The sequence below is a fragment of the Spermophilus citellus genome (assembly GCF_964194105.1).
Source record: "Spermophilus citellus genome assembly, chromosome: 15".
Taxonomy (NCBI): domain Eukaryota; kingdom Metazoa; phylum Chordata; class Mammalia; order Rodentia; family Sciuridae; genus Spermophilus; species Spermophilus citellus.
In genome coordinates this window covers 89,057,237-89,075,803 of record NC_138195.1, presented here as the reverse complement: position 1 = coordinate 89,075,803, position 18,567 = coordinate 89,057,237, and the positions used below count along the sequence as shown (strand labels likewise).

General features: G+C 51.5%; 1 protein-coding gene across 1 annotated transcript in view; it reads right to left on the bottom strand.

The window, feature by feature from the left end:
* Positions 1–18,567, bottom strand: part of HTRA1 (HtrA serine peptidase 1) — a 46,048-nt gene that overhangs the window by 16,601 nt on the left and 10,880 nt on the right. The window contains exons 2-3 of the mRNA XM_081268001.1: positions 6,488–6,587; positions 5,857–6,061 (exon numbers count right to left, since the gene is read on the bottom strand). Coding sequence (XP_081124127.1) covers positions 5,857–6,061; positions 6,488–6,587 — 305 coding nt within the window. The remainder of the gene's footprint in view (positions 1–5,856; positions 6,062–6,487; positions 6,588–18,567) is intronic.

The following is an 18,567-nucleotide window of genomic DNA, read 5'->3' as shown; positions in this document are numbered from 1 at the left end:
TGCCAAAGAGAGCAGGAGGGAATGAGAAGGAACCCCGTCCCCATTCACCTCTGGACAAAGGCCGGCTCAGGGGACGAAAGCCAGCTCCCACTCGCTGCTGGGTTTCCATCCCTCATGAAATATTCATCCCCACCTCCCCAAAGACGGTAAAGATCAATTTGGTAACAGAAGCCACATGACGTCAGCAGGTCCCTGGTGACTACAGCAAACGGGACGGGAGCCCTCGGAGTTCTGGAAGGAAAAGAACACCACAAGACAGTGGTGCAGAGGGAGTGGGGGAGAATCCAGAATGGAAAAACACAGAGACAGATCACAGGGCAACTGCAGAGTGTGCATTCCTGGCCAGCTGCTCTAGGGACACCCGCGACGGGCTCCGGAGGACACGCAGGCCCTGCTCTCCGACTCGCTTTGGGCAGCTTGTGCGTCTTAGTCAGCGCCCTCTGACAATCAGTTTGCCTGGAGAGGACCAGCATGAGTCAGACTGAGGCACACCACCCCCACCTTGGCCACTGCCTTGTCCCCAGAGTCTGCCTGGACCCTCCTCACTCAGATAACTCAGGGCAGAGTCACCACACGCCAGGCCAAATCCTGATGGCTGGGCCTGGAGAGACTTGGATGTGAAAGGCCCAGTGTTCCCACTCCCCCACCCCAAAGTGACCCTGTTCTGAACCTGATGATCAAGTGACAGCCATCCTGCCCCGTCAGCAAGCTCGAGGTAAAAAGACCCTCTGCAAACAGAGCACCCCAGCCCTCACGCTGTGCTTTGGCCACTCTAAACAGGTCTGTGGGAGTCACCAGCCTGAGGGTGGCACAGGTCTGAGGGGAAAAAGAAAACCAGCTCACAAGACTCGCCACAGCTGCTTGCAAATATTTACCCGGTGGCCAGCGTCAGGGAAAAGCGGCCACAGGAAATCTGACTGCCTCAGTACTTTGAGTTACCCGAGACCACAGACCTCCCCCCGCACCACAAAGCCCTGGGCAGCCGGCAGAGGCAGGGGCCACCTGTGTAGCAGCAGGCCCAGCTTCTCCCTGGACAGAGGGCTCCACGTGCACTCAAGACGCTGCCGTGGAACACCCACACTCTGATGGGTGGATGAGATGAATGTGTCCCACTCCTTCAGCAGAGGTGAAGTTGAATCAAAAATAAGTGAGGCCAGGACTGGGGGCGTAGCTCAGTGGTCGAGCATGGTCTTCGCGTGTGCAAGGCCCTGCGTTCAAACCACAGCACCAAATACATACAGGAAATAAATGAAGCCAGCCGATGCAGCCCGCACCTGCAGTCCCAGCTACTGGGAAGGCTGACACAGGGACATCACTCAAGGCCATCTGGGCCACAGAGTAGGACTCCCATCTCTAAATAAATTAACAAGTAAGCTGATCATAAGTTGTGATAAAGAGGTGAGGAGGCATGAGATAGGGATCATGTCTAGACTTTGTTCCCACATGAGGGGTCGGGGTTAAGGGGCTGAGGGATGGGGAGCTATGCCCCACAGGGGGTCAGGAAGGGATGTCTCTGGGGTCTAGGTAGGATGTGATCACAGACCTGAAGGATGGGGAGGCCTCAGGGAAAGGAGATGCCCAAGGTCGGGGGTGGCTGGGCAGAAGTGAGGAGAGAACTTAAAGAGGGCTTCAGATTAGTAGGAATAGCCCAGGTAAGACATTGTGACCTCTTTGTAGCAACAGTGGGAAGTCCATAAAGCTTTTACACAGGACAGGCAGAGCACCCTCTGAGAGAACCAGCACAGCTGGAAAAACAGCTGTAACAAAGTAACTCCCCCCCCCCCCGCCTCCCTCCATACCTCCCCATATTTCTGCCCTGTGCTCCTGGCCTAAAGAAACCCAATAGACCCCTTTCCCCCTTCTCTCCACCCACCCCCACATCTGTCTCTCTCTCTAAACTACTCAGGAAAAAAGGAACCCCGCAGACAAAAAGCTGCCGCTGGATGAGGTTAAAAATACTCTGTGCACACGCCAGTGGCTCATGTCAAGCACATTTGGAAACAGTTTGTATCCCAAGCTGAACTGGTTTGCCCTGGAAGCTGCTTTCCATTAAAGTGTTTACAGACACACTGTCCCTACATCCTGGGACTGTCCTCCTCCAGGCTCCCGCTGGCCCCGTGGAGGGTCTTTCAACCCTCAGACAACACTGTAGAAAGGGCGGTCTGGTCAAGTTGGAGGGCTGGGCCACCAGGGGACACCCCCTCTCCTCCAGCATGTGGGGTGAGAGGGCTGCTCGGTGGGCTGTTCCCCAAAGTTCTGCAGGGTCTCAACACACCCGGCACGGTGGGTGCACAATGTCTTCTCAGCAGAGAGGCAAAAAAGAATTATTTGGTCACGATCCCAGAAACAGCTCTGGCAACTGCAAGCCCCTGGAGATGGGAGGGGCGGCCAAGGGCGGGAGGAGGTGCAGAAGCCCAGAGCTGGGCTCCCCGTGGGGCGGGGCCACAGTGGCTCCTCCACCCTCCTTCTGTGGGCAGCACCCCATGTGGTCGGCAACTCCAAGGGAACGTCTGCTGGCCTAACTGGGTCACATGTCCATCCCTGGGCCGTGGGGGTTGGGGCACAGGACAGATGTCTGTGGCCCCTTCCATTTCCTTAAAAGTGTCAGGAATGCCACCTTCCAAGGGCAGCAGCAGTGTGAGTGGTCGAGAACCCTCTGAGTAACTCATGACGCTGCAGAGGAACCCCAACCGTGAGCCACCAAGTCACTGGGCCCATGGATGTGGCAGGTGGCCACACTCTCTTCACCGGGCTCTTCATAGATGGCCCTGGGGAGACTGGGCCATAGTCTTTCATGACCAGGTGCCACCGTAACCAAGTTCCTTCCTAGGGCGCGATTCTGCGGCTCTGCCTGCCTTCCCCGAGTTCCCCTGGTCTGTTACTGTGTTGTCACTGTCCCTGAGATGGCACAATACCAGGCAAGCTCATGCCCCATCTGCTGCCCACCTCCCACCTAAGACATCACGTGCAGATGGGTGAAGCTGTGCAGGGATTCACTCACCCAGTGGGGGGCTCCTTCCAAACCGAGCCTCATGACCAGCCAGACTGCTGCCCCACCACCACCTAGCTCTCATCAAAACAAGGGACAAAAGGGAAAAGCCTGGAAGAGGTGTCTTTTTTCCCCCTACTTCCAGCTAATCAGCAAAAAAGAAGAAAGAAAAAAAAAAACAGCAGTTAGTCAGTGGAAAGCGGCTTTTGTGTGGGTGTCTGCAATTTAATATCCTTTCATTTCCGATTCCATTCTGAAAAGCCACATCAGTTCAATTTTAAATTTTCCAACACCCTTTTTTGGGGGCTGGCAACACATGTCACGCAGCAGGCTGCTGGCTACACAGCTGGACTCCCAGGGACAGCACAGCTGCGTCCGAAGCCCTCTGCACGGCTCGCCTGCTGGAGCGCCCACGTCTTGCCTGGAGAGCCAGCGATGACACGAGGCTCCAGGCTCCACTTTGGCTCAAAATCTGAGAAGATCCCTGGGCCAGGAGCAATTGCACGGAATGCACCACACATTCCAAACACAGAATTACTCTGCGGGGACAGTGCAGGCACGGTACAGGCCAGCACCCGCCTGTAGACAGCTCGGCCCCACGCTGGCCACCCTCCAAGGGCTCGGAGGAGCTGAAAGTCACAGATGTGGCCACAGCCCGTGCTATTCTGGCTGCCCTCCTTCCGGTGAGACAACCACGTCCTGCACACCTTTCTAGCAGAGTTCTAAATGGGGATGTGCCAGCCTTCCTACAGGCTATTTAGAGTGAGCTGTCCCATCACAAAGAGGACAGGCTCCATCCCTGAGCTCATGGCCATGGGCTTGGGTACTTGGGGAGCGGCACCCTGACTGACCAGGAGGCTGGGGTAACTAGGTGCAGCTGTGTGGCTTCAGATCCATCATTTATACTCTCTGAGACCTGTTTCTCCCTCTATAAAATGGAGATGATACAGTTATCTCGCATACAAGTAAATGAAGGTGAGGCCTGGCCCAATTATCTTGTGACCAAGAAACAATTTTCAAAGATGAGCTGTTGCTAGAAATTCCACAGTAACCTACCAGAATAACACACAGTTGTGGTCTCACTGAAGGCCACTTGCTCTGTGCATGAGCACAGAGCCTGGATCTATTACTGTGTTGTGAAATTGCCTGGGCCAGGGTGCACAGCCTGAGCAGGTGAGGGAACATGCATAGATGTCTCAAAGCTTGTGTTTTCTGAAAAGCTGTCTGGGAAGGAGCCTGGGAAGGAACAGCAGCCTGGTGCTGTTAAAAAATAAATAAATAAAATGAAAGATCCAGAATCCAGAATCCTGTGCCCAAACTGAACACAGAACTAGCTCCACCAAGCAGCCACACCTGTTGACCTCACAGGCAACACCCAGGGGAAGCTGGAGGGGAGCCGGACAAGACCCCCCCCCCATCCCTGCTCTCAGTCTAGGGTCTCTTCCTAGACCAGCCACAGGAATCCAGCTGACCCCTCTTCCTCCTTCCATCTGAAGTCTAGAAAACTGTAAGGATGTGAAAAACCAGAAAAAGCAATTTCACTGCACTTGGCACCTGGCAAACTAATGCTCTGTAATCAACATGACGATGAGTGGGAACTTTTGATGAACTGGATTTCGTTCATGCATGAAGACTTTGCTAAGAAATCTGCAAAGCAAAAATGACTGCAAGGAGACTAGCCAAACAGAAAACATCTTCTTTTTTGTTTTTGTTTTGTTTGTGGTGCTGGGGACCAAACCCAGGGCTGCATGCATGCATGCCAGGGAAACCCTACCACTAAGCTGTGTTCCCAACACCAAACACATTTTCAAATACAACATTCCCCAACTTGAGCTCACTCTGTCTCAGCTTTGAATCCCACTTCCCATCCCTGCCAAAAAACAAAACAAAACAAGACAAAACCTGAACACTCAGAGAATTCTAATTTGAGCAAACATTGTAGTCCCTGCCCCCCCACACCCCGGGTTGGCAGGTGTATATTAGCATATTAAAGGCTCTGAGAAGTTCTGTAAAGAAGAAATCCATTGGCTTTGTTCTAATTCTAATTGGTTTCCAAGGCCCCTTGGCCCTTTTCCTTTTGAGGTACTGAGAGTGAAGCCCAGGGCCTAGCACAAGCCAGGCAAGTGCTTTATCCCTGAGCTGTATACCACCCCCCAAAAAATGTTTGAGTTTGAAGATGGATTGAAGCCTATCTAGTTACCCTGCAAAGTCCCCAACTGGGGAGACCTGTTTTGTTCTCAAAGTAGTTGTTTGGTGTCAAAGATGGCTCATCCTAAAACCCGGTACATTCCATGCTACATGGTGAACATATAAGATACCCGGGGAGACAGACAAAAAACTTTTAACAGATGCCTCAGGATCAGAAATGGGAGGGAGACTCAATTACCACTGTTTACCTACTAATTTCTTTCTCCCCCCCCCCCCCCGCCCCTTGGTACTCTGGGTGGAACCCAAGGATGTTCTACCACTGAGTTATATCTCTCTCCAGGGTCTGAAGGCAGGGTCTGGCTAAGTTGCTTTGGCTGGCCTTGAACTTGTGATATTCCTGCCTCCCAAGCAGCTGGGATTACAGGCATGCGCCACCATACCCAGCTCCACCTACTTATTTCTTTACCAACCTATTGCTTTATTTTATAAACAGTTTAAATATCTGTTGTGAAACTCTCTGACCTAGGAGACCACTTTTTCCCACAGCTTTTCTGACCCCCTTCCCCCAGGCTAAACTCCCCAAGGCCTCTCCCTGGGATCCCAGGAAGTCAGATCCCGGGTGCCTTTACCAGGTCTGGGTTTGGCCAAGATCTTGGCTGGGACATCTGAGATCTGGGCTCCGCAGGTGGACCACTGTCAGGGACACAGAAGCCGCTCACCTGGTGGTCAATCTTGATAAGAGCAATGTCCGCCTTTTCGTCGACGTCCTTGATTTTGGCTTCATAGGTGGCTCCACTTTTCAGCTCGACTTTGACCCGGTGCTTGTTGGTCACCACGTGGGCATTGGTCACGATCAGTCCGTCTTCTGACACAATGAACCCAGACCCGCTGGCCACTGGCACCTCCCTCTTGGAGAAAGGGAGCCTGGAACCAAAGGACAGAAGGTAAGCCCCCAATCCCAGATCTGTGCACCTCGCCCACCGAGGCTCTGGGGACTGGCTCTGTGTGACTCGCAGGAGGGGATCCCTGCTTCACACACCAGGTTTAACAGCCCAAGATGAAACGTCGTGCCAGTTTTTGCAACACATCAAAAAATTCCACTTAGAAAATATTCTTGGGGAATCTCTGCAGAGCCAGACGTTCTTAAAGCATCTGAAGGGTCAAGAATGTAGATTTAAATGGTCAAATGGAAAAATGTCCTAAGGGAGAAGCATTTATCATAAGGCAAGAATCTACGCAGTGACACTCTGACACTTGAATTCGTCTCAGAAATAGCACTGGTGTTTTGCTAAAGGCAGCATTTGTCATCGAAAGCTTCAGAGGTTAGAGCAAACAAGGAGGCCTCTTTACTTGCGAAACAACTCGATGTGAACCACCGCAGGAGCGATCTTCTCCACCACGTCAGCGATGAAGTTATATTTATGGCGCAAACTGTTCGGATCTTCCTGCCCTGAGAACAAAGAAAAGACCAGGCACTTAACCCTACTGTGCTTTGTGCCGCGGGGCCTGGAGGGAGATGGGTTAGAGGGAGCCCAAGTGCATCACAGCACCACCGTGCACACTCAAAAGCACACACATACACACAAGCCTGCACACTCACAGTCACGCACATACACACTCAAACGCATACACACTCACACATGCACGTGCGCACACACATATATTCGTACACATGCATGCATATACATGCAGACGCTCACATGCTCACATGCATGCACACACAGGTGCTTACATACATGCACACCTACTCTCACATGAATGCTTGCACACACATTTACATGTCTCCCTTGACTCGAGGAAAGTAGCCATTCCCCAGGCTCTAGATTGAGTGAAAACTGGACACTTCCAGGCCCTCTTGTGACTGGTCACAGCTCCCCATCTGCAGCCTCCCCCAGCAGCACCTGAGCATCTGAAGATGGTGTCTCAGTTCCTCCCCAGCTGTGCCACCAGGGACCACAGCAACCCAACTCCATACCACTGCACAGAGGGACACTCCAGGGCCAGCTTGCCTCTCTGGAGCATCTCCTATTGGAAGTGAGGGAGCATCTATAGACAAAGGCCCTCTCTGCCTGGCTCCCTGGTTCTAACAAGCTTTTCAGGGTTGAAATCTGATCCTTTTACATAGAAGGATCAGAAAAAGCCCTGCTACTACTAGGGGAAATCAACTAATCTGACAAATTCACAATAGCATCATTTTATTATTGCTGCTTTTATTATATTTGCTTTATCATGTGCTACCTCGGTTTAGTTTTTTTGTACCTTCTTGTAGAAGAAGAAAAAATCAGATACTGCTCCCATAGTATATTTGGAGAAACTGAGGCTTACAGGTTTTTGAGGGACTTCTCCATAGATCAATAGCATGCATATATGACAGGAAAATCTGAGAAAGGCCCCTGGACTTCACGGTTTCTCCAAATCCACAACTTTCCCACTTCAGAACTCTCCCCAGACATATCTGCTGCCCTCCTAGGTGTGCAAGATAGAAATGAGGGGATGGAAATGTTCCTTTCAAACACGAAGCCTGGTGAACATCACCCAGAGGTGGCTGTAAACAAAGCATCTGGGCTTCCTGGGACTGGCTTCCAGAGCAAAGACTGGGCAGAGGGCTGAGTGTGACTCAGGCAAAGCCGGCAACTCCAAAGAGCTAACGCATTCCTGAGGATCTCTCCAGAAGCACAACTACTAGATCTGCCTGCTGTGGATCATTAACTCACTTCCTCTTTCTGAGGTCCCACATTGGGCAGGCCTGGGAGAACCTGCCTGCAGCAGGGCAAGATGAACACAGGGGTTCCCGGCTCAGAGGAGAAGCCGGTGTTTTCTCACTAGTCCAGAAAAAGTGACCAGGAATCTGACCTGGACACTAGAAGGCCTGAGGTCCATCTTCATTCCACAGAATGACCTCTGCCTCCATGTCCCCATCTGCAAAATGGGGCCACTGTCTCTAGAATGAGCTGCCCTAGACTCAGAGTGAGCGCAGGGCTCTTCAACTTGGCAGATGAATAAATGGAGGGAGGGGCAGCGGAGGGAGGGGCAGCGGGAGGACAGATGGTGACACAAAGCCCGTGACAGGCCTGAATTGTGTGGGTCAGATGACCTCTGACCTTTCGAGACCATCTTTTGGTGGACCAGCATCCACAGGAAACTAAACAGAAACAGCTGAACACAAGGAACATCGATGAATTGTTCAAAGATGGCCAAAAAGCCAACCCGAGGAAGAATATTTGGCTTCTCCAACCAGAACGAGGACTGAAGGATTAAAGGAGCACCTGGCTGGGTGTTAATTCCTGATCCACTTGGAACGGGAACCGCTGCTGCCTTATCACACCCTGGCTGGCTCTGACCTCAGCTGCCAGCCAACTGTCCTCCTTGCAGCAGGGTCAGTCCAGGTGGGGACGGCTCATGGGTGAGGCCAGGCCAGGCAGCTCTGCCATGAGCTGCAGTGCAAGGGATGATGAGAGTCGGAGGCTGGGGAGGCTGGGGAGGCTGGGGCATCCCAGCCACTTGGCAGAGGGGGGCGTGCTGGGCCTGGCTCTGGACTTCGGTGGAGCAGAATATGGCCCTGGGCATGGTGCCCACTAGCTGTGTGGTCCCAGCTGTATCACAAACTCTCTCAGTCCCACCCCTTGTCCTGCAGGCCACCATAGCAGCACCCACCTCAGTGCCTGCTGTGCTCCTTCCTGAGCAATGCACAGGAAGCCCTTGACCAAGCCATGCATCAAGTTCAAGAAAGAAAGAAAGGAACTGGCACAGGGTGGTCAACAGGACAGCAGAGAAGGAGAAGGAGAGGCGTAGGTGCCACCCTGGCAACACACATGGGTCCCCAGGCTCCTCCCAGCAGTGTCTTCATGGCCACCCCTGTAGAGGACTGATCCAGGGGAGGCTGTAACTCACCCCACAGCCACTGTGGGAGGGGCAGGAGCTGAGTCAGCAGGAAATCCAGGCACCCAGACGGGCACAACCCAGAGGAAGGCAACTCTGGCCCCTGGGAAGCCAGACCCTGCCTCTCCCCTGCTTCATTCCTTTAGGCTAGAACTGAGGCCTCAGCCAGTCGCGAGGACAGGAGACCCTGCAAAGTCAAGGCCTGGCCCTTCTAACTGGTGGGTCACTGTCCTGAACAGAACCTGGCTCTGGCTGCCATACAGTGATTGGTGTGTAACAGACAAGGACGGGGAAAGGCACGGAGATTGGAAAGGAGAGAGGAAACTGCCTGTGAGAGTCTTTCTGGAAAATGCTTCAGCTCTACAGACTGAGTCAGTGTGCTGACCAATGTCCCAGAAGTACAGACTGTAATCAGTTGTACTTCTAGGTATTTGTCTATAAAAAGTTGGTATCAATTTTTAAGAACATCAATGATGAGCATCAAAAACATTAAATACTTGGGGAAATGTGTCATGAAATACATGAGAAACTGTGCACCGAAAGTTCCCAAACACTGTCAAAATAAATCAGATACCATACTTGTGGCTTGAAGATTCATTATCTTTAAGCTATCAGTTCTCCCTAAAGTGATCTGCAGATTAAACACACTCCCCGTGAATAATCTCAGCAGATATTTTTTTTTTTGAAATTTGAAACCAATTTCTCAAATTTATGTGGAAAGCAAAGAATCTCAAGTATGCAAAACATTCTCAAAAACAAAAACTGAATGATTTATACTATAGGGCTTCATTTTTAAACAGAAAAAAAAATGCTAAATAACTAGGATTAGCAGAAGGATGAGTCACAGTACTTTACAGAGACAGATCTTTCCACTTACCTAATACATGTTTATCACTACTGATACTTCTTTTTTTGTTGTTGTTCTTTTTTTGGGGGGTACTATGGGGCACTTAACCACTGAGCCACAGCCCCAGCTCTTTTTATTTTTTGTGTTGAGACAGAGTCTCACCAGGTTGCTCGGGGCCTCACTAAGTTGCTGAGGCTGGTTTTGAATTTGCAATCCTCCTACCTCAGCCTCCCAAGTGCTGGGACTAGAAGTGTACGCCACCACCATGGCTCACTACGCTGGATATTTAACACAATGAAGGACCCATTCAGAGTGGCTGGCATTTCCTCTAACTTTATGAGTTTCACGTTGCCAGGATTTTGCCCCAAGATAATAACAGATTCCTCTCTCCTCCTTAAAAACTACTAGTCAAGAACACAACTTCATAAATGTGGCTTCCTTGGGGCCCACGCTCCTCGGTGGTTTACAAATACAAACACATCTTAACGACCATCAACAACTGCTAGGAAGAGACTGCTCAGTGTGGAGAAGTTTCAAAAATCACATTCCCGTGTTTACTGAAGAGTGCCAGGGAGTAAGTGCAGTGACCCTCAGTGTCCATGGGGATTACATCCAGGACCCTCCTCAGACACCCAAATCCCTGCGTGTTCAAGTCCCTTATAGAAAAATGGGGTAGAGTACTTGATACAACCTATTCACGGCCTCCCATGTACCCAAAGTCGCTTCTAGATGACTTGCCATACCTAACACAATGTAAATGCCGTCTAAATAGTGTACTGAATCATTTAGGGAAGAGTGGAAGGAGAACATCTGTACATGTGCAGCCAGATGCAGTTTGCTTTTATTGAAGTATATTTCATTTTATTTTTTTTTACCTGCAGTTGGTTGAATCCATGCAAGAGGACCCTGCAGATACAGAAGTCTGACTGTATTTGACATCCATTATCACATTTAAGAAAATTTGTTGCAGTGAAAATGGAAGTCACACGCAGGAAGTGTGAACCCGAGAACAGACCTTTTTTGTTGTGTGGTTCTGGGGATGAACCCAGGGCCTTGTGCATGCGAGGTAAGCACTCTACCAACTGTTCCCTAGCCCAAGAACAGACTTTTCTCTTTGCTTCTCTCAGGAGAATGAGCATACATTGGATGTGTTTTAAATACATCAATATGTGTTTCATCTTTAAAGCAAACACATCAGGTAAAGATTAGAACTGAGGCAGGAGGAAGAGAAGCACATGCTTATGGTCCTAATGCCATGTTCCTCAATGTCTGCCCCAAGGTTCCCAGAACATCACAGCAAGCTCAAAAAATATTGCACGTTCTCTGGGGAAACACGAGGCTGGATATCCCCTGGACACCTTGGGAACTAGCTCCAGCAGTTCAGTTTCAAATCGGATGGCACTACCTTCCTCTTTGCGATTCACACCTTTGCAAAGTTGAGTTTCTGGTGGTTGCTGTGATAAAAGAAACAAAGCACATGAAACTCAATGTTGAACTGGAGACAGGGCTGGCAGGGCAGTCCGAATTTGAGATGTGAAAGGTCATGTGGCACCTAACAGGTGCATAAATTCTATTCACGGGGACTTATAGTTCTTGAAAAATAAAGTGAAGTATTACTTTATTCTTTTTCAAATGTCTACCATGTTGTAAGGACACAAATACTTGGTAGGTTCTTTGGGACCTAACTACTAGATCAGCAGAACCCTTGAGCAGTCCATTTGGACTGTAAGTCATGAAAAAATTACTGGGACGCTAAAGGTGCTATAAATTGTGCACATTTAGGAACCTCTGCCTGGTGTCTCTGGGCTCAGTGTTTCAGAGCAGAGGTGACTGGACAGTGAAGGTCGAGAGAGCTCCAGCTTAGGGCGCCCCCTTGCCCTTGGAAAGCGGAGTCATCATGCATCTTGGAGGGGAATAGTTAAGCTGCAGGTGGCAGAGGCCACAAGTCCCTTCCTCCATCACAGTGCAATTCCCTATCAGGGAAAGTAAAACTGGAGAATCATTTTGTTCGGGTTAAGTGAGATGTGTTTGCATATGCTGCAGTCATTCTGGGTCTACTTAGATGACCCTGCCTGTCCTGGTACAGATACAGCTCCTGGGGACACTGCTATCACCCACCCACCAGTCCCATGTAGCAGACCAGAAGTGACGTGGGGGTCCAGAGGACTGTATGTGGGTAGTAGGGAAATACGCCGGAGGATAGACTGAATTACTCCTAGCAACATAAGTAATAATGAATATAAAAATAACTGCTTCTTCTCTGTAGGAAATTTACGAAATCACGGTCACTTGAAAAGGTGATCAATGAGCCCACAGCCATAAAATAAAGGGGAAGGGACTACCTGAAAAGTGCAGGTATAGGGGCTGGGGTTGTGGCTCAGCAGCAGAGCACTGGCCTAGCATGTAGGAGACCCTGGGTTCAATCCTCAGCACCACATAAAAATAAATAAATAAAATAAAAGCAACTACACCTAAAAAATAAATATTAAAAAAAAGAAGAAATGTGAAGGTGTAAACTGGGCACAGTGGCCCACGCCTGTAATCCCAGTGGCTTGGGAGGCTGAGGTAGGGGGATTGCAAGTTCAGACCCAGCCTCAGCAAAAGTGAGGCACTAAGCAACTCAGTGAGACCCTGTCTCTAAATAAAATACAAAATAGGGCTGGGGATGTGGCTCAGTGGTCAAGTGCCCCTGAGTTCAATTCTTGGTACCAAAAAAAAGTGCAGGGGTAGTCGGGCATGGTGGCACACATCTATAATCCAGCAACTTGGGAAGAGGACCACCAGTTCAAATGCCAACCTTACCAACTTAGCAAAACTATCTCTAAATAAAATATAAAAATCTCTGGAACCCCAGGCCAACCCTTGCACTACGACAGCCAGCAACTCTCCCAGCCCTGGCCCCTGGCCAGTCCAGCACTAGAACTAGCTCAGCTCTGTCCTCAGTGCAGTCCTTTGTCCCTTGTCCTTCTCCCTGCAAGCTGCCTGCCCTCTCCCAACCTGGCATGGCAACTGTGGCTCACAAACTCAGGAGCCTCCAGGGTGGGCAGGAAGGCCGAGCTGAACCCCAGCCCCCGCAGTCCCAGTGAGGTCAGTGAGGCTATGAAAAGTCACAAGCCCCCAGTGAAAGCCACTTTGGCTTCAGAGGCAGAACTAGCATCAAACTCCTCCTCTGCCCCTTGCAGCTGGGACACTCCAGGCAGCAGCTGTCCTTGTCCACACCTCCATCTCCTTTCCTGGAACATGGAACCCTGTGACATGTAGGGCAGGTAGGGGGCCTAAGTGACAGAATGCATATAAAACACTCATCTCATGGCCCACACTCAAGGTCATGGTCTCCGGGTTACCATGTCCTAGATCTCAGCCCAGCACCGGGTCAATGCATTTCAACACCTCCAAGAACTCCTCTCATACTTCCAAAACTTCTAAGCATCTCATTTCTCCCTGAGCCCCCCCAGATGCTGTGCTCCGTCCTAATCCCCTGCATTCACACTTATTCTCCTTCCTGCCTGGGACACTTGTTTCTCCCCCACTACAGCTAGTCAAATCCCACCCAACCTTCGATATTGGCAACAAAATAATACACCAGTAAGAGTAATGGTAGTTATTTATTGAGCACTTACTATTTATCAAGCACAATGCTAGACACAGATGTGCTCTCTAATTTTTCCTGCACGCCTGAGAGGTGGAACTTATGTCCAGTCTACAGAAAGATGGAAAAACAGAGTGTCGAAGAAGGAAAGCACCATGCTCAGAGCCTCAGCCCTGGCAAGTAGCAGAGGCCGGAGGCCAGCCCCATCCATCTGGAGCTCCTGAGCTGGAGCTTCCCGTGCTCCATCACTGTGGGACGTGCTTTGCACTTCCAGCCCAAGAAATAAGGGCCAGGATGCATAACCTTCCTTTCCAGGGAGAACAATCCCACCATCCAATTTCTCAGCAGAGTTGATAAGTAGAGCTAATTTGGAAAACAGAACACAGTGTATTCGAGGGAAAAGAAATGAATCCCCCTTTATTCACAGGGAACAGCATGTTCCCAAAATTCAAATCAGTTGCAAGAACAGATTGATCAAATCCCTGGCATTTTAATGCACTGTCCTACATTCAGGACGGGCTACATAATTTGCAGAGCCCAGGGCAAAATGAAAATGAAATTTTTGTTCAAAAACTATTAGGATCTCAAAACAGCAACCCCAGAGCATTAAGACAGGTGGGACCCTGCTGAACATGGGGCCCGTGTGACTGCGCAGGCCCATGTCCAGGAAGCCTGCCTGGCCTGCACTGCAAGTTCATTTCATTTAAATCCAAAATCCAGATTAAGTAGCAAAAGGTGCCACAGGTAGTTCAGGAGCTACAGGAACTGTGGCCTCAGTCTGTGGAGCCCAGGTGCCTGTGGCCCTCTGCAGGGGCTGACACAGCACCCCGCTGCTAAAAACAGGAGGTGAGGCAGCCAACCTCAGCGACCTGCAATGCCGGACAGCCCGCGCCCAGCCAAGGACAGCTGCAGGAGTTCAGGCAGGCCCATCAGGTGGGGGGCTCCTCAACTTTTAAATGAGGAGACTTAACTTGGTGACCTCTCAGGTCCCTTCCTGTTTTTAAATCACTTGTGATTTTTGACCTAATTTCTTCAACTTTGAACACAGCACAGGCTTTCCAGACTACAAGCAAGGGCACAGCCCAGTTCCAACAACCGCCCGGATTCAGGGAACAGGAAAGATGTGAAGAAAACAGCCAGTCAAAAATACAGCAGAATGGGCACGGGGACTGCTCTTTAGGACGAGGGACAAGCTAAGGCACCAGGCAGGCCGGTGGTCGGTGAGGACGGCTGGACGTCTCCTTTCTTCTGCCACTTGGACCTGGCCAGAGACAGAAGCATGCAAGTTTTTTCGAATCCATCGTGCAGAGGTTGGAAATGAGGGCAACAGGAGGCGTTTGCACACTGGGAGGGCCAGGAAGCCACTCTGACCATCTGGGGTTCCAGGAGAGCCTGTGCTGCGGCCTCCACTGCTGTGGGCTCAAAGCTCCGCCCAGCTGCCCAGGAAAGTCTCCCTGGCCTCCTGTAGTCACTGCTCTGGGTCTCCCTGGAAAGGAAACTGTAAACAAAGAAGGCAAACACAGCAGCCCCCAGCAGGATGCTGAGCAAACTGGGAAAGATCTTTGGGACCAGTGCAGTGTATGAAGGGGTGGGGCACCTTCCTGCAGCCCGCCCCAGAGGTCCAGCCTCCTGCAGTGACACCCAGAATCTGTTGCCGGAGGCATCCTCTCATTCCTGCGCAGTCTGAGGGCCACTCTCACATTCCTTTGGTCCTCCCATCAATCCCTAGCATTACCAGAGGAGACCACAAAGACGCTACTAAGCAAATCCAGGCCCCAATCCACAGGGGACCCCCAGGAGGAAATGACACTCCTGGGACCCACGGACAAGTCCTCACCCACCTGCTCTACTCATAGTCCAGCACCTTTACAAGGGCTGGGACACAAGGGAGCAGCTGGGGGGATCCACAGGTCAGCCGACCCCCACCACTCCTCCTGCTTCCCAGCACCCCCTGAACCAAAGCCCACCACCACCAGCACGTCGGATAAGGGGGTGCACTAGCAGAAACAGAGCTACAGAGAGGTGGGAACAAGCAGGCTGCAGGCCAGGGTAACCGACACCAAGTGCCCAAACTGGCCAGTCACTGGACAGGACCTGGAACACAGATCTTTACTCAACACTGGGTCCCCCCTCAGGACTTTTCGTGTCAGGATGGAATTCGCCTCATCTCTCTGGCTGAGCATAGGCACCTGAGGGCCAACCAGCACACCTGTCCCAGGAATGGGTGGCAAGCTGAGACAGGACCAGGAGACAGGCGGTTAACTACTGTGCTGCCTGCAGCTGGGGTGGGGTGCTGGGTGCATCCAGGGAGGGAAAGGGGGATGAGTCTTCCCCTAAAAAATGCTCCCTTTGTGAGGATTCTTGCTGAATCTGAGAATGGCCTGAGAAGACAGCGGGGAAGAAGCCGGATGAGCAGGGAGGGAGAGATGGGCCGGGAGCGGAGCAGGAAGGAGCACGGCCTTCTCCTCCTCCTCCAGCGGGGCTGGCCACCTTCTCCCTGCAGGTCCAGGGGACATCTATCTGAATCAGTCACGAAGCGCAACGGGATGGATGGGGCCTCCTGCTTGCGAGAGAGTTTGCCTGGGGAAGGGAAAGCAGAACCCGGCGAGTGCCGGAGATGCCCCACAAGACCGCTGGCTGCCTGTGTTGGGTTTGGGTGGCTGCGCTCTGTCTACGCCACTCCATTAAATTCCAAGGAAACTCGTCAGCAGCAGCCAGAGTCGGGCTCAGGGCTGGTCTGAGGCGTGGAGACGCTGAAGCAGAAGTGACACCTTGCACATTCCAGAAAACCAGACCCCCATCCTAATCCGTGCTGGGGCTGTAGATTCCAGGGCGAGGGGCCCCGGGGGCACAGAGGAGCCCAGGCAGAGCGGTCTCCTAGAGCCCAACAGAGATTGTGCCCAGGAAGGACACAGGCATCACCGAGCTGTGGCCACAGTGGCCAGCTGAGGTCTAAAATCAACCTGAAAAGCCCAGGCGCCATCATCATCATCCCCAAGTCCAAGGAAGAACACAACAGAAAGACGTGGCCCCCGGTGTCCCTTTGGTGTCCTGTCAATCTTCCCACAGCCAATAGCCCTTAGAACCGCTCTTGCTAAAATACAGTGAATTCACAGGTAGTCACGGTCGTTTTTCCTAAGATTAAAAATTGAAAAATGGGCAGAGACCCGCCCTGTCGTTTGCAGAGAAAGAAACAGAACTCATGTGACCTCTTTCTTTCCTTTTAATGAATAAAGGAGGAAGAGGGGTGGAGCAGGAGCCTGGCCTCCCGTCTCCAGCCCACACTGGCACTCCAAGAGCTGGCAGCACCTCTCTTTCTGGTGCAGTCTCCCAGGCGGCTCCGAGGGGAAGGCTCAGCCGACAGCAGACCTCAGGCCGCGCTGCCCGGGGTGGTGCTCTGAGCAGGGCCTGTTTACAGGGCCTGGGCCAAGGCTGCGGTCGATGGCGGCAGGTGAAGGGAAGCAGAAGGATCACCCAAACAAGTCTAGGACAGTCTCCCTCAAATAGGCGCATCAGGAACCAGCTTTGGGGGCACCTGGCCAGCTGGCTGCGAGCCCCTAACTCTGCTGTGACTCACAGGCTCAGCCCAGTTCCTCAGCTTTGGCTTTACTGGGAAAGGGTGCCTTTTCCAGAACGAGTCTCTGCTCAAAGGTGCCTGCCATTGAAAAGTTGCTCCTCAGTTTCAACGGCAAGGAGAAAAAAATTGTGACAGTGACCCTTGCTGGCAGCCTGTGTGGAATGCTTGGCTTCGGTCCAGATCCTTGCATTTGACTGACTTTTCTGGCCTCTTTTATGTAGTAGAAGAAAGTTTCCAATTATGTTCCACCGTACAACTTCTTTTCAGCAGTGTGTGAAGGCCCCACATGATGCATCTATTATCTTTGGGGAAACAGCTGACTGCCCAGTCTGCAACGCCATCAACAGTTCCTCTTGATAAGCATCTGGCTCCGGTCCTGACCTTCACAGATTTCTCCACTGGCCTCTCTTCCTGCCAGGACTCCTCGGGTTGTTTTGTCTGGGGCTGCCCAGGCACTGCGGGCCTAGGAGGCAGGGCCAGTAGAGGCTGCTCGCCTGGGGGCAGAGGGAGGGTCAGGCTAGCCCCAGGGGAGAGGAGATGGAGAGCAAGCCTCGTCCTCCAGGAAGAGGCCAGAGCAGTGGCCAAGGCCCACTTGCCCATGAGCTGCTAAAGGAGGCCCATGAGGGACCACAGAAGCCTCAGCAGACACCAGAAGGAAATTCCGCCTCAAGGAAGAAGAGTGGACCCGGGACCCAAGACAAGCCACTTCCCTGCTCTGGGCCTCAGTTACCTTGTCTGTCAGATGAGGGGGAGGGCTAGACCACTTCCCACATCCTTTCCAGAGCCAAGAAAAGCATATGAGCTAATGAATCCCAAAACGGCATTTCCTCATGTTTTTGCTCTCCCAAGACAAGGTTCCCGCCCCACAGAATGCCCTGATATTCAAAGCCCGGACTGGCCGGGCTCCGCTTTCTTCTGACAGGACCCTCGGCACTGCCTCAGCAGTTTAGGCGTCCAGGGCTGGTGTCAGGCTCCACAGCAGGGAGATGCAGCCCTCCTAAAGCCACAGTGAGGGACCTTGAAAACAGGCTCAGTGACAGGAGCCAGTCCCAGAGGACCAGCCTCTGAATGAGGCCAATTACAGGAAACATCTAGAAAACACAAACTCAGAGACAGGAGGCTGGCTAGGGCCAGGCAGAGGGGAAGAAGAATGTCTTATTTATGTGCTTGTTTGTTTGTTTATTTAGTGTGTTTGTGGTACCAGGGATTGAGCCCACAGGTGTTCTACCACTGAGTCACATCCCCAGTCCTTTTTCTTATTTTAAGACGCTTAGGGTCTCGCTAAGTTGCTGAGGCTGGCTTCGAGCTTTCGATCCTCCTGCCTCAGCCTCCAGAGTCTGGGATTAGAGGTGCGCATCATCACAACCGGTGAATTATATCTCGATGAAGTTACTATGAAATTAATGTTACTTTTGTTTTACTTTCTTAGTGTAACTACTAGAAAATTGAGTTTCTTATGTGTGGCTCACATTCTACTTCTAAGTGTACAAAACATTTGAATGGGGCTGGGGATACAGTTCAGTTGGTAGAGTACCTGC